The following is a 14,511-nucleotide window of genomic DNA, read 5'->3' as shown; positions in this document are numbered from 1 at the left end:
ACCGACATCATAGAGAGCGATACATAAAACTCTTACCATTCTGATACATCGACTTGTAGACGATCCTCTATAATTCACTCTTCCTCTTCAAAATCAGTCTCTGGTTCAAATATATGGCTGAATTAAACCAATATTGTCACTGTGTAGCGTTTACTACAGTAAAGTTGAGCGAGTGGATCAGGTAATCCGAGCAGCTGTGAGTGAGTGGAGGCGGGGCTAATTTGCATATTCATGAGCCCGCGTATACTAAATGAAGCAAGGGTGTAGAGTTACATTCAAGCTAATTTAAAGCATGAAGAAATTATTTTTTCTTTGTATTTGTTTTTAAATATGTAATTTTGTTGAGTTTTAAGGGATAAAATTATTGATGCAAGGGGACTTTAACTTAAAATTTTTCATATAGGTAACTCGCAAGTAGCTCGTCTTCTCATATAATGTCTTTTTGGTGGGATCGGTATTAACCCGCTCAATGTTTTTGTTTTTTTTGCATGCACTTTTTCTTCGAAAACCACAAGCCACAACATAACCTCAAACATTTTATTAATTTTCCACATAACTTGGAAACAATCTCATAAATCATTGCGTAAGAAAGGGCATGCTTAGGCATGCAATGATCTCACAACATGATATCACTGGATGAGTAGTATAAAATATACAATAGCAGTTTATCATTCATTAATTTAGATAATGTCAGTCAGGTCCCACTGAGAAACATAAGCTGGTATTTTTACACTGCTTTCAGTCCCAATTGTTATCTAAGTTGCTGGACAGAGAGACAGGCAGAAAATCACACAGAGTAACAGCAGAAGAGAACAGGCTAACAAACATGCTGTAAAAATCTCCACAGGCTTAGGCTCAGTTCTTAAGCCAACTTGATTTGTTCAAAGGTTGGGTGGGATAGAGACAAACCGTGTCACGTGACCTCTGTATGAGCGGTCACCTGTACATAACCTGCTCGCTGGGATGGTTTCTCAATTAAAAAAGGCACTCAGCATATCAATGATATCTTGCAAACTTGTTAAAATATGTTCAGTAGTATAGAATAATATATTGAAAACAGTCTCAAACTTTATCGAGTATTAGCCGGATTACTCAACCACTGCTGCACCTCTGTTGTACTTTTATGTCATATAGCAGATGTGACATCATGTGGTGTACGAGAAAACACAGAAGTTGCTTTAGCATAGCATTGTGTCAATGGGTGAATGTGTTTTTGGTGCATCGAAACGAACTACACGACTGGATTGTGCTGAAATTCAGTGATTGTTGTTGTGAGCGAGTGTGGAAAGTATTCTGCAGGCTTGTCTGATTAAAAGTGTGTGAGTTGAATGAGAATGATGAAGCCCTTGAAGATAGCTGTTACCACAGACCTATATGTGTGTGTGTCAAATCTGGGTGTGTAGATGAGAGAGTTGTCTATATGGACGATGCAATGAGTGTGTGCAGCGATCATTTAGGGCTGTACCCTGGAATACAGTGGGAGAGTGGTTATATATTAGTGTGAACTGCACCTTACATCAACTATATCATAGTACATAAAACCACAAGACCGTCTTTAATCTTCAAAGTCGCGCTACTCAATAATGTCTCGGGCCTGATGTGCATTTGAAAAGAAAAAAATGTGAAATAACCTTTTGTGACTGGTAAAACATATCAGACGAGCCGTATATTAAAAACCTAAATGTGCGTAATACTTCAGTTCTACGGAATATTGTAAATGGACCTTTATTGTGAATGTTTGGAGGAAAAAAGTAAGCAAAGTTAACTAATGGATTATAATGGAATTATATAATAAATCGAACCATAAAAGAAGTTTACAATTTACATGGACTTGCCCAACTTACACAGACATTTACTACTGTAATTTTTGGGTTCCTTATATTAAGAAGTGGTGCTAAAGTGTGCATTGTGTGCATATCTTACTCTTGATCAATGCTGTTATTGACATTCTATAGGCCATTTGATTAAATAAAGAAATGAATGAACAAAATGGCTACACCGATGTTGAGTAATATCACCAAGACCACCAGGATAGAGCTGGAGCCCTGTAGAGAGAGAGTCAAATGATGCCATTAGAAATATGGTATTGCACATTCAAAGGCTTTTAATCACATCACCAGCTTAAACATGTTTAAACCATTAAAACGTATCATTTTATTTTATTTATTAAACTTAAACGTATTTAAGCTAGTGCTGGGCAACGATTAATCACGAGTAATCGCATCCAAAATAAAAGTTACAGTACACACATATATATTATGTAAACACAAACTTTTATTTTGCATGTGATTAATCGCTATTAATCGTTGCCCAGCACTAATTTAAACCATTAAAAATTATAATTTTATTTATTTATTCCGTGTACCACTAAATGTAGCATTTCAAAAGATCAGTTTCTAAAATGTTTGGAAGCATAGATCCATGTTAGATGCATGTTACACTGCAAATAGAATAAATAGAATTAAAAAATAATAATAATACAGAGTTCTAAGCTTTGAATGAAACCAACCAACTCTGAAATCTGATTAACCACAATAATATATTCAGAAATAATTTAAAAAATTATGTTGTATTCCAAATTTAAAGTGGACATCACAAAAATTTAGCCCACTAAAAGGCATTAAAGGTTTTCACAGGATGAATTTTGAGTGTTTAAGCTTTCAAATGATACGATAAAATCTGGGACACTGACAGTTATTAAATTGTGTCATTCACAATGCTTTATGGGAGTGAGCGGTAACTTCTGAGTGTATTTGGAGTGACTGCATTTCTATGCTGGACTCTGATTGGTGGAGCTCTCTTCTTAATTATGGGTAGTGTAGTTCTGCACCAGAAACTGAGCTACTAAACACAATTGTTTGAAAAATAAAGTTAAGTCACATTGCATTGTGGCTTCTACGGAAGCATATATCATCACTGAAACGCCTCAGAGCTCATGGTATGTCTGGCTTGAAAGGTTTATGTGGAAAATGAATGTGATTTTTACTACCAGAACCGAAATGTTATGTGCTACTAAACCCTCTGGTGCTTTTCGTTCAGTTTTTGTACGAATCTTTTTGAACGTTTTTTATTTATTTATTATTATTATTTTACTTGATCGGAATGGTAAACTTGGTAAATGTTTTGGCACTTGCTGTGTGAACATAAAAAAAATCATGGACATCATTTGAAAAGGTTAAATGGTCACATTGGAATTGAATAGGAGAAGAATTTCATCTAGTGAAAACTTTTGGTACTGCGGCCAAACAAAATCTTACTGAAAGCTCATTTTTTGAGATATCAAGCTCAAATTTGGAACACAAATTGTTTAGATTTATGGCTTTGGGTTTCTTGCAATAAAATGTGTTTTTGAAAATAGAGATTTCATATAAAAATTTAAAATAGTATTTTTTGTGCATTTTTAATAACAATAAACGTACAATCCTGTAACTTTTTTAAATGTTTTTTTTTTTTTTTTTACTTTTTTCACTTCAGCAATAATCTGCCAAGTGTCGTCTTTAAAAAAGAGATCAAACTGAAGTCTGTGCTCTACAGCGTTCAATATTTATGAAATTTAACTTTCAGGTCTATGCTCAGAAAGTAAATAAATGGATTTTAAATACAGTGTAAATATAATTTAGTTCCATAAAATCCCCTAAAAATACAAAATATTAAATAAAAAAACATTATCGAACTAAAATATAGTACATTCATTTCATTGAAATAAAAAAAAAAATCCGGTAATTTTTGACCTACACGCGAAGAACAACAGAGGCTGTGGTCTCAAATTCAGCTCCTGAAGCTCCGACCAGCTCCAACTCACCTTCCTCAAGTTTCTAGTTATCCTGAAGACCTTGATTAGCTGGTTCAGGTGTGTTAAATTAGGGTTGGAGAAAAAATCTGCAGGACAGTGGCCCTCTAGGAGATGAGTTTGAGACCACCCAACCCGATTTCACGGCAATTCGTACAAATTTTTACGAGGTGGCTAATTCGTATGACTTCGTACGAATTACCTACCCCTGACCCCGCCCCTAAACCTACCCATCACATGGGTTTAGACAAATCGTACGAATTCGTACGAATTAGTCACTTTTTAATCAATCGTACGACTTCGTACGAATTGGTCGTGAGATAGCATTGGACCACTGGTATGCTCGATGGTGCTTTAAGCCCCCAATGGCTCCTTAGAGGCAGCTAACCCTACCCTCAATCTTAAACCTACCTATCCCCTCGCTGCCTGGAAGGCGCCATTGGGGGCTTAAAACACCAAACACCCACTGGTATAGTACAAGGTATACAGAACATCGTCACCTTTCGTTCCCAGAGGTCTGTTTACTTACTGAGTTTGCCTTTATCAGGTTCAGATGCTCTAGTTCTTGGTCCAGTGGTTCCGGAGAAGACGTTAAAGGGGGTGAAAGAGTAATGTCCCTGTGCAAAGGCCATTCCTCCACGTCAACCCCAACATTCAAGGTGTCGAGCATCTGCACAGAGTCCATCGAACCTTCCCTGGCTGCAAGACCCCACTCTTTGCCTTCGTGGTTTCGTTGACGTAGTCTCTGCAAATTGTGCCCTTGGGGACCCGAGCATTTCGTGCCAGAGCCAAAGTTCTGTTGGGAAACGGAGTCTAGGGGCTGGAACCTCATGTCAACCCGGTAATCATTTTCCCCTTCTTTCTCCTGCAGATGTGAATGGGAAGAGATCCACTTGGAATTGTTTTCAACAGTCCATTCCAGAGTGGAGTTGTTGGCTTCACGATCTGACAGCTGGTAGGCATTCAAGCTAGACTCACCAATCGTATGATTAGTAAAGGACTTTCTTGGCTTGTGGTTGGAGTGGACATGCTCGTGTTGTTTGTGATAGGAGGAAACATGCTCTTGGGGGTTATAATGGTAAGAAACGTGTGGTTTTTCGTGTGCAGAAATAAACTCCTTTGGTTTGTGATTGGAGGAAGCATGCTCATTGGTCTTGTGATTGGATAAATTATGACCCGCGGACTTGTGATTGGAATAAATGTGCACCTGTGGTTTGAACTTGGAAGAGTCGCAATCAACAGACTTGTGATTGGATGGTTTATGCTCCCGTTCTTGTTTCCTGGAAATTGTATGTTCCTTGGATTTTTGATTTAAGGAAACATGCTTCTTCCAGGGCTTTTGACCGGAGGACATTTGATCCCAGACCTTCTCAGGGGCCATATGCTCAATGGGCTTGTGATTCGAGGAGCCGTTCTCCCATGGGTGATGAGCTGAGGAGTTCTCATGTCCATTTATGTGGCCGATCTCCTCTTCCAGAAGGGATGGCGTTGTGGAGCGACTGCTTTCTCCTTTGCTCCCTCTTCTGTGAGGATACATCTCAGCAGTCCAGTTGTTGGCCCCAGCTCTCATGGTGTCCATGCCTCTACCTTCAACTAGAACCTGAATCTCTGCCCCTCCTTGTTCGTCCACAGCACTTTGCCGCATGAAACAAGCGTTCCTAGTGCGATGAGTAGGTGGACTGCAGGGGGGGGAGGAGGGGCTGCTCAGAACCGGGCTCAGGTCAGGCGTTTGGGCCGGGGGTGTTGTGTCTGGTGTGCAGAGCTCAAGGCTGTCTGTCCCAGTGGAGACCCCCTCCAGGTCTTTCTCTTTCCGGTCCTGATGCTTCGGTCTCTGGCACTCCAGTCCTAGTAAACGGAAATATAGGACATGGTCAAATTAAGTAACGCATTCTAATATAATATCTCGATCAACAGAGGTGTTTTGGCAAAGTCAGATTGCCCTCACACAGAATTTTGAACAAGTAATCAAATTATAAGCAATAGCATAAATAAATACATTGATACAGGTGAAATAAACAGTGCTTTCCAGGTAGGTTTAACAGGGGTTTTCAGGTACATAAATTGAACAAAGTAGGCTAATCAAATGTAAAATAGCACTGCATAGTCTTCACTGTATAAATTAAACATAAATTAATCCTTATAAAGTTACAAATGTTATTCAGTTAAGAGCAGTGAGTGATATTTTAACATTAAAAACACAGACAGCGGCAGGAATATTAGGCTGCTGTCACTTTAAGACCGAATGCACACATCCAATATAATGATACACATGCGTTTTCTTTTTTTACTGTTTATGTTCATTTAACACACAACCGACTAATCGCAGAGATGGGCATTTTTGACATCATTTGTGTTAATTTGTCCGTTTAAGTGCAGGAAGGAATGAAAGAGAGCTCAGTTTAGTATTTGCGCACTGTCTGAGACACAGCTTTCTGGGGGTGCGCTTCGGATATTTCAACTTCCCACACAGCTCACGAATAATGAATTGAGCTCCCTTTCCCGAGCGTCGTTCATGTTTGTTCACATTCATGTTCTCACAACAATGCAGTGCTAGAATTCATAAAAATGTTACTGGCGATTGACACCGTTTCATATACACGCCAACACCGATTTTTACTCGCATTTGTTGTAGTTAACTTTTTCCCCACCATTGACTTAATTTTGTGGCTTTACGTGTTTTCACTGTTATACGGGGTGGAGGAATCTCCAGATCAAAGACGTGAAGAAAAAGCAGAAACAAGTGATAGCATAAGTAGATGCATGTAAGATAATGTGATCATTAACATTAAACAGCATATAAATCAAAAATGCCTAATATTACTGAATGAAATGTCGAGACCCAGGACGAGCTTTAGGACTGTGAAGCTCTGGGATGTTGATGGACTCGATCGACTCCATCTATGTTTTGATCATCGCTCTGAATCCCATCCAGACGTAGTTTTTGACAAAAACGCAATTTTATCAGCTTTTTGCTCAAAATGTTGCTTTTTTTAGGAAACTTACCCACATTCAAGTGTTGCTAAAAAAGAATGCATGAAGCTAGAATAAAACAGATTTTTGTTTAAAAGCAGAGTATCTGTTCTTTCTTTTGATATATTGCATGTTCAGATATTCATACAACAAAATATTCAGGGGGCCATGAAACTGTTGTGAAAATAATGGCTGGGAACTTTTTCCAAAAACGCTGGTGGGGAAAGAGTTAAGGCCCTGAGTATAAATACATGTAATATAGTAATTGTCACATTCTTATGTGCATTACAGATGCAGTGCTCAATGATGGCTTGTACTGTATGCGGCAGTACCGTATGTTACAGAATGGATTTCTTATTTATTGATTTTTTTTATTGATTTTTTTGACTGACCGTTCCCATAGTGATGGAAAGAGGGGGACAGTTCTTTGGCTATAGCCCGGGCCAGTCGACACTCCTCCAGGGCTCTCAGTGCGACTCCCTCTCCAGCCTCGGCCTTTCCTCGGGCGTGGCTCATCCTGCAAACAGAGCAAGAAAGTCTGGATCAATAGCATTTGATTTCAATTTGATGCTCCACTTTGGAATATCCATTCCTGCAAGACAAAATTTAACGGTAACACTTTACAATAAGGTTCATTAGTTAACATTAGTTAATGTATTAACCATAGACTCCCGGATAAACGAAAATGGGCAAAGAGGCGGGATTAGCTGAGGTGACGTGACGTGACGCTAACTGACAGCAGACAAACGGCTAGAAGTGACATCAGCGGCAATCCACCTGTCACTCAAATGGCCACACCCTTAATTATGCAGGACTTTAAGGCTTAATATCATTTAAACGGATGAGTTGTAAAAACAATCTACCCCATCACAGTTGTCATGAAGGGCAAAATTACCTATATAGACCAAAACTACTTTTTGGACCAGGCTGTAAACACATTTTTTCTTCTGCTGTAAAGTTGGGTATTTTAACATGGGGGTCTATGGGATTGACTCTCTTTTGGAGCCGGTCTCTAGTGGCCAGTCGGTGAATTGCAGTTTAAGTCACTTCCGAGTTGGATTCAAGAGAGACACCGGCAGGTTGCCGCTTGGTATTAACTAACATGAACTAACAATGTAAAAAAAAATGGGTTACAGTATTTATTAATGACTTAATTTTATTAATCTTTGTTAATGTTAGTTAATATATTCATGTTAGTTCACAGTGCATTAACTAATACAACATTTGATTTTAATAACATACTAGTAAATGTTGAAATGAATATTAGCTAAGATTAATAAATGCTGTAGAAGTATTGTTCATTCTTAGTTCATGTTAACTAGTGAACCTTATTGTAAAGTGTTACCATTATAACCATAAGCAAGCTCGGACTGGGATTTATACAGTTGTGTCTTGCTCAAATGATCATCTCAGTAACTCGTTCTGGATCATCACAAATTTTAGAGACTGTTTGTCAGAGACTCTTACCTGGACAATGCGATCTCTGCCTTCTGCTTGGCTATATCCGCAGCTTTCTCGGACGCTTCCACGGCACGATCCACCTTTTCCCGGATTTTGCTGGTCCGGAGCGGTATAAGGTTTTTCCGCTTGCCACTCACCAGAACATTCTGCTTGTATTTCCCCTCTTCCTTCGTTCCATCAGGAAAGGTGGTGCATCCATATCCATGCCGCTTGTTCCCAAACCACTCACCTTCATAGTGAAGCCCATCCGAGCGATGACTTACACCCCAACCCGATCGCATGTCGTTCCTCCACTCGCCAGCGTATGTTTCGGTGACAGTGGCATCTACGCTTCCCCCTGCCTCTGCTTCACCTAAACTGATGTTCGAGTTAATATCTGAGGCGGCGGAGCTGACGGTGCTCATACCGGCCTCGCTACAGAACGAGCTCTGCTTGCTTAACTGGCTCGCCAGAGAGCTTTTGGACTCGGACCTTCGCAACTTTAAACCACTGAGTATAGACTGTCGAAATCGGCCTTTCCTCTTCCTGTGCCTGTCGGCTTCACTGTGAGCACAGAGTACGAAGCCACTTCGCCCCACCGGACTGCCAGATACGCCACTGACACCGGAGCCATCTTCTGGAGTCGGGGCTCCTTCGCTGTGATCGGATCGTAGGGAGTTTATGGAGGTGCACATCGGGGAGAAGATGATGGCTGCCATGCCATAAGGCACACTCTGTCTCACTCCATAACCGTGACGCATCCCGCTCAACCACTGGCCCTGGTACGTGCCTGCGAAAGCAACAGAGAGCAAAGATCATAGCATTACTCATATCACTTGTACAAGCCCCTTTTCATCCGTGAAAACACTAAATGACAACAACACCACTGTGCTGTCCTAAAGACTTATTTGCACTGCAAAATCCTCCTGATTCATGTGGTCATTGTGTGCAATGGTAAAAAGCTCATTTGATTTAACATGCAATCAAGTTTTAAAACATTGCAAATGCACATAGCCTGCGAAAGCAACAGAGAGCAAAGGACATGTGTGACCCTGGACCAGAAAACCAGTCACATGGGACAACTGATATTTATACATCATCTGAAAGCTGAATAAATTATGCCATTCCATTGATGTATGGTTTGTTGGGACAGGACAATATTTGGCAGAGAATCTGAGGGTGCAAAAAAAAATCGAAACATTGAGAAAATCACCTTTAAAGTTGTCCATTTGTGACCCTGGACCACAAAACCAGTCACAAGGGGCAATTTTTTGAAAGCGATCTTCCTGATTCACTTGTAAAATTTGGGTAAAAGCCCCTTTTCATCTTAAAAACAGTAAATGACAACAGCACCACTGTGCTTTCCTAAACACTTATTTGCACTGCAAAAATCTTCCTGATTCATGAGGTCACTGTGTGCAATGTCAATTTGATCTAACACGCAATCATGTTTACAAATGTTTGCAAATAGATTCTCATGATAAACATTCAGCTGTCTAAAAGCATGGGGGGGGGGGGGGGGGGGTTGCTCTCCTGAATATCCTGGCTCTTCCTAGCTTTATAATGGGAGTGAATGGTACCTTAGATTTTGAAGCCCCCAAAAAGTGCATCCATAAGCTTGGAAGAGCCAGGATATTGTTTAATATAACTCAAATTGTGTTTGGCTGAAAGAAGAAATACACCTATGGCTTGACGGTGAGTAAATCATAGGATATTTTTCACTTTAACCTCGTTGCATCAACAAAAATGATCCAGAGTTCAATGTTAACCTTTTAAAATAATATAAATAATAAATAACCTTCATAAATAAACAATATTAATTTGATATCATTTTCTGTTTAAAATGGAAATTAAATGTGCGTGCACAAACAAAAGACAGGGCGAATTTTTATTTTATATAACAGTAGTTAGTATCTTAAAATCGCCATAGCAACTAATTAATTTTGCAATTATTCACACTCCTTAATACACATTTCTATTGATCAGTGTAATATAAGAAGTGACTTGTGTTCATTCAATTCAATTCACATTTATTTGTATAGCGCTTTTCACCATACACACCGTTTCAAAGCAGCTTTACAGAAAATGCACATTACAATTTAGCGTGATCTGTTATCAGAGGGAACTGTCTCAGAAATATAAATATACAAAATCACAGTTAGCTAAAAATGAACGCTTTAACCGTTCACGATAATTTAGAACGTTCGAGAAAAGGTGAGATTCCGTTTTCGAACGAATTCGAACGAATGTGTTTTTACAATGACAGTTGACAGATTCTGAGCGACAGGAACTGTCCAGGGTGCTGAAGTGTTTGGCGCGCGCTATCTCGCTGTTGTTTGATAAGTCCGACAGCCTATGAGTCCTGCTCGTTTAACGAGTGACATGGTTAAGGACAGCATCGATGGATGGTAGTCTAACCCGATCTTTCAAAATAAAGAGGACGCCTGTCGTGTGATGCAAACATTATGTTTATTTATGTTTCCGCGTGAATAAACGACATGATTCATGCCCAAATCACAGTATTCCACTATTTTCCGCATTGATCTCCGTAGCACGTCAGGAGTGATTACACAAGAATGTGAAACAGCCAATCAGCGAGCACAGAAAATAGTCTCTAGTGACACAATGACCTGCTGTCGGTCGGTTTCCATGGTAATATACTGTACAGAGGCGTGTGTGCTGTAAATTACAGTTCATATGGTGAAATGTTATCCTTTAAACTAGCATGTTATTTAAGCTTGCTGTAGAATATTAATTACCAAAGCCGTCATATTATAACTCATACTTGACTAATACTGAACTGCTGTTTTCTCCTCTGGCTTTGTAGATGTTTATTATCAACTCACAGATCATATAATTACATTTACATTTAATCATTTAGCAGACGCTTTTATTCAAAAGTGACTTATATAAGTGCTGTGACCCTTCCCAGTTTAGTCTAATGCAGTTTACGTACATATTTTTTAAATAGATTATGTATTTGCTTATGCACTTGCAAAGATAAGTGGTTTTCCACTGGTTTTGCTTGAAGGATCTGCCTAATTTAACTATCAAATGAATGTGATTGGAAGCACAGCCTTTCAGATCAACTTATAGGAATCATATTGTATAACTATAGTGTATAACCCTTTTTTTTGGCATTTAGCAGACGCCTTTATCCAAAGCGACTTACAAATGAGGAATACAGCAAGCGATTCATCATGAAGAGGCAAAATACAAAGTTTCAGATATTGCTTAAGCCAGACAAGGGCATTATAAAAGAAAAGAAGAGATGAGTTTTCAGCTGTCTTTTGAATGTTTGAATGATAAAATGCCTATTTTTTTTTCCAAAGCCGAAATAAATTTATTTGTGTGCACCGATATATGGTTGGTTTCCACAACTCAGCACTGCTAGAAATAACTGAACTATCAAATGAATGTGATTGGAAGCACAGCCTTTCAGATCAACTTATAGGAATCACAGTGTATAAGCCTATTTATTTGTATGCACCGATAGTATAGAGGATGCCGTTGTATTCTCACCTCCATCCGAGTAGGTCTCCGATCCATATCCGTCTTGTAATCCATTGCTCCAGGTGCCTTCGTATCGGGAACCACTAGTGCTTTCCAACTTCCCATACCTTCCCTTGAACCCTTGTGTCCACTCGCCCTTATACTCCCACCTCCCTTTGCTCTCCACGCCAATGCCATGCCTCTTTCCCTGAGCCCAGGTTCCTCTGTAACTGTTCCCACTGGGCCAAGTGTAAACTCCGAGAACTTCGAACCCATGGCTCCAGGCTCCGGCGTATTCCCCCTGTCCCTGTGGGCCCGTGCAAACCCCTCGACCGTGAGCCTTGCCCTGTTCCCACCCTCCACAGTACGACCCCCCATCATCAAAGTCAAACCTGCCTCCAGTGGACATGCATGAAACAGGTTTAGCCAAATCTTGTGGAAAGATGCACGAAAAAAGAAAAAGAAAAAAGGAAGACTTAGATGAACCAGGCAGGAAGTGTTGCACCAATATTCCTCAAGTAGATTTTGTGTGCATCGGAAAAAAAGCAGTTCATGCGTTTTTTAAAGGGGTTAAAAAAACAGATTTTAGGCTATACCATCCTAATGTTATAGCTCCTGCCGGTCTGTGCACGGCCTTTGGTAATGGACGTCTTTATTGTGCATGCTAACGGGAAAGCAGATGGCGAGCTTCTCCCTTCTTCTCCGCTCGTTCCCAACAGGCTGAGACACACAGCCTCGATCGTGGAGATCAGCAGGCAAACAAGGCCTAGTTATTTTCCACAGCCGAAAAGATCCACACAGCAGCATCAGCATTGATACACTCAATCAGACATTACACGGCCCCCAAACACACCGCTCTCAGAAATACAGGAATACGAGAGAGCATCTGAAGACTCGAAGCACGGATGCTGTTACGGCCTTCCCTCTAGATCATGTTTTCGACAGCATTTCCTCGCTTATGTGTTAAATAAGATCAATCTGCCACTGAATCTTCCCAAATGCTGCTCGCTCTCGCTCTCTTTTTCCCTTCTGCGGTGTAGAGGTGAAGCTTCTTCCCTGGAAGACTGGATAAAAGCGTCAAAAATCAGTTTAGTCCTGCTCTTTGGTCCTCTCCTCCATGTTCATGTGCATATTTTAAAGGTGTGTATCCATGATGGTCTGAAGCCATATGATGCTGAGTGTCTGTACAATATGCTCATTACAGGACTGTTCCACCCCAACCCGTTCCCCTCCCCCACTCATGCTCTCCTCGTTCTTCTTAAAGGGATAGAGGCGAAGAAACTCATATGCATACAATGGCTTGCCTAATTATCCATTTCCCCCTATGACACTCTCTAGATAACAGCATAATGCAATTAGTTTTTCAGCCCTTCACCAAATATTACATTAGAAATGCAAGTGTATTATAGAATCTCATGGCATTTGAAATGCAATAACCGGTGCATAATTGCATAAAAATATTCGATGTAACATTTGGCAGGCATAACCCGAGTTAAAGCGAACCCCTGAAGAGCGAGGGGACTGTTTTCGGTTACACTTTTACTTTAAGGTGTCATTGTTACAGTGTAATTATACATTTAAGTACTGAGTAATAGTTATTAACAACATGTACTTACTATAGGGTTAATTGCATGTAATAATGCATAATTTACTCTTATGGAAAGTACACGTAACATATGTAACAAGGACACTGTAAAATAAAGTGTTACCCTATTATTTTGTTTTGTTCAATAATGTTTTTTTTAATCTTATTTATATACATTTTAGATTAAATATAAAAAAGCTGGATAAATTGTGACATGCACAGTTATGACTTGACCTCATTTACTTGTATTAATGCATTCTAGGGCGTCATTTTTAAGAAAAATTAGTATATAAAAAATGAAGTAGAGCACTTTGTTTCAAAGATACATTCACCTTCATCAGACAAAGAAAGATTATATGCATCTTGGATCAGTTTCAAATTTATGCTCATGTGAACCGATATTGAAATGTTATATATGCATATGCCGAAACAGCACTAAACATAAGATTATTAAACAGCCTCTAAAATGCCATTTTGACTGTTGTTGACTGGCAATGTAGGCCGTTTGTGTGAGAACAAAATATCTGATTATTTGACATTGGGCTTTCAATCAATGTATTCTTGCCTCACTTGACTTCTATACTATATGATTGGGAGAGCTTTCACATGGATGAGACTTTGCAACAAACACTCAATGGCTCAGATGACTGATAAAATATCTGACATGCAGGCAAATGGACTCAGAGGGCTTGGCAGTAATCTTTGTCATTAGAAACTGAAAATATCAATATGTAGCTTGATGATGACCATTTGGTAGATATTTATCAAACAAGTAAAAACAAAAAAAGTCTCCTAAGTTAGTGGAAATTCTTGCCATACAGAACAATTGAACATGAATAATCAGAATCCGAAATTCTTTCTCAAATTCTTTCTGAATGTGAATAAAACAAATGGTTTAAATAAAGTCAGCCTTGGTTTGTAATGGATCAGGCCTATAGACCAAATTTGAATCTGTATTGGTTTATTAGCTATAATTCAAATCCGGGGTTGATAAGAAAATTGATAATAACATAAAAACAACCAGATAAATCCTGAAAAGTAATCAAAAGACTTTTGCTTAAAGGGATAGTTCAGCCAAAAATTAGAAACCTGCAATCATTTCCTCACCTGCATGTAGTTCCATGACTTTTTGTTGACAGTTTTGTTGACTATCAACTTCCACTGTATGGATTTTTTTTAACAGAAGAAAACACTGTCATAAAGGTTTAGAAGGGCATGAGGGTGAATAAATGAA

At 39.3% G+C, this 14,511-nt stretch overlaps 1 protein-coding gene across 1 annotated transcript; it reads right to left on the bottom strand.

The window, feature by feature from the left end:
* Window positions 1-524: 524 nt before the first annotated feature.
* jph3a (junctophilin 3a) lies at window positions 525-12,905 on the bottom strand. Its single transcript, XM_079868027.1, has 5 exons — window positions 11,723-12,905; window positions 8,228-8,990; window positions 7,153-7,277; window positions 4,320-5,635; window positions 525-2,045 (listed from the first exon to the last, which is right to left on the bottom strand). Exons 1-5 carry the CDS (start codon window positions 12,099-12,101, stop codon window positions 1,965-1,967), a joined length of 2,664 nt encoding a protein of 887 aa, XP_079724153.1. The 5' UTR covers window positions 12,102-12,905; the 3' UTR covers window positions 525-1,964.
* Window positions 12,906-14,511: the final 1,606 nt, after the last annotated feature.

Source organism: Squalius cephalus (genome assembly GCF_949319135.1).
Source record: "Squalius cephalus genome assembly, chromosome: 3".
In the NCBI taxonomy this organism is placed as follows: domain Eukaryota; kingdom Metazoa; phylum Chordata; class Actinopteri; order Cypriniformes; family Leuciscidae; genus Squalius; species Squalius cephalus.
The sequence above is the reverse complement of the archived record's forward strand: the minus strand, read 5'-3'. Positions and strand labels throughout refer to the sequence as shown.

Coding starts and splice junctions, on each gene's coding strand:
- jph3a (XM_079868027.1), bottom strand. CDS start 12,101: ATGTCCACTGGAGGCAGGTTTGACTTTGATGATGGGGGGTCGTACTGT. Junction 8,991..11,722: donor GGAGACCTACTCGGATGGAG/GTGAGAATACAA, acceptor TTGCTTTCGCAG/GCACGTACCAGGGCCAGTGG. Junction 2,046..4,319: donor ACCTGATAAAGGCAAACTCA/GTAAGTAAACAG, acceptor CTCTCTCTACAG/GGCTCCAGCTCTATCCTGGT.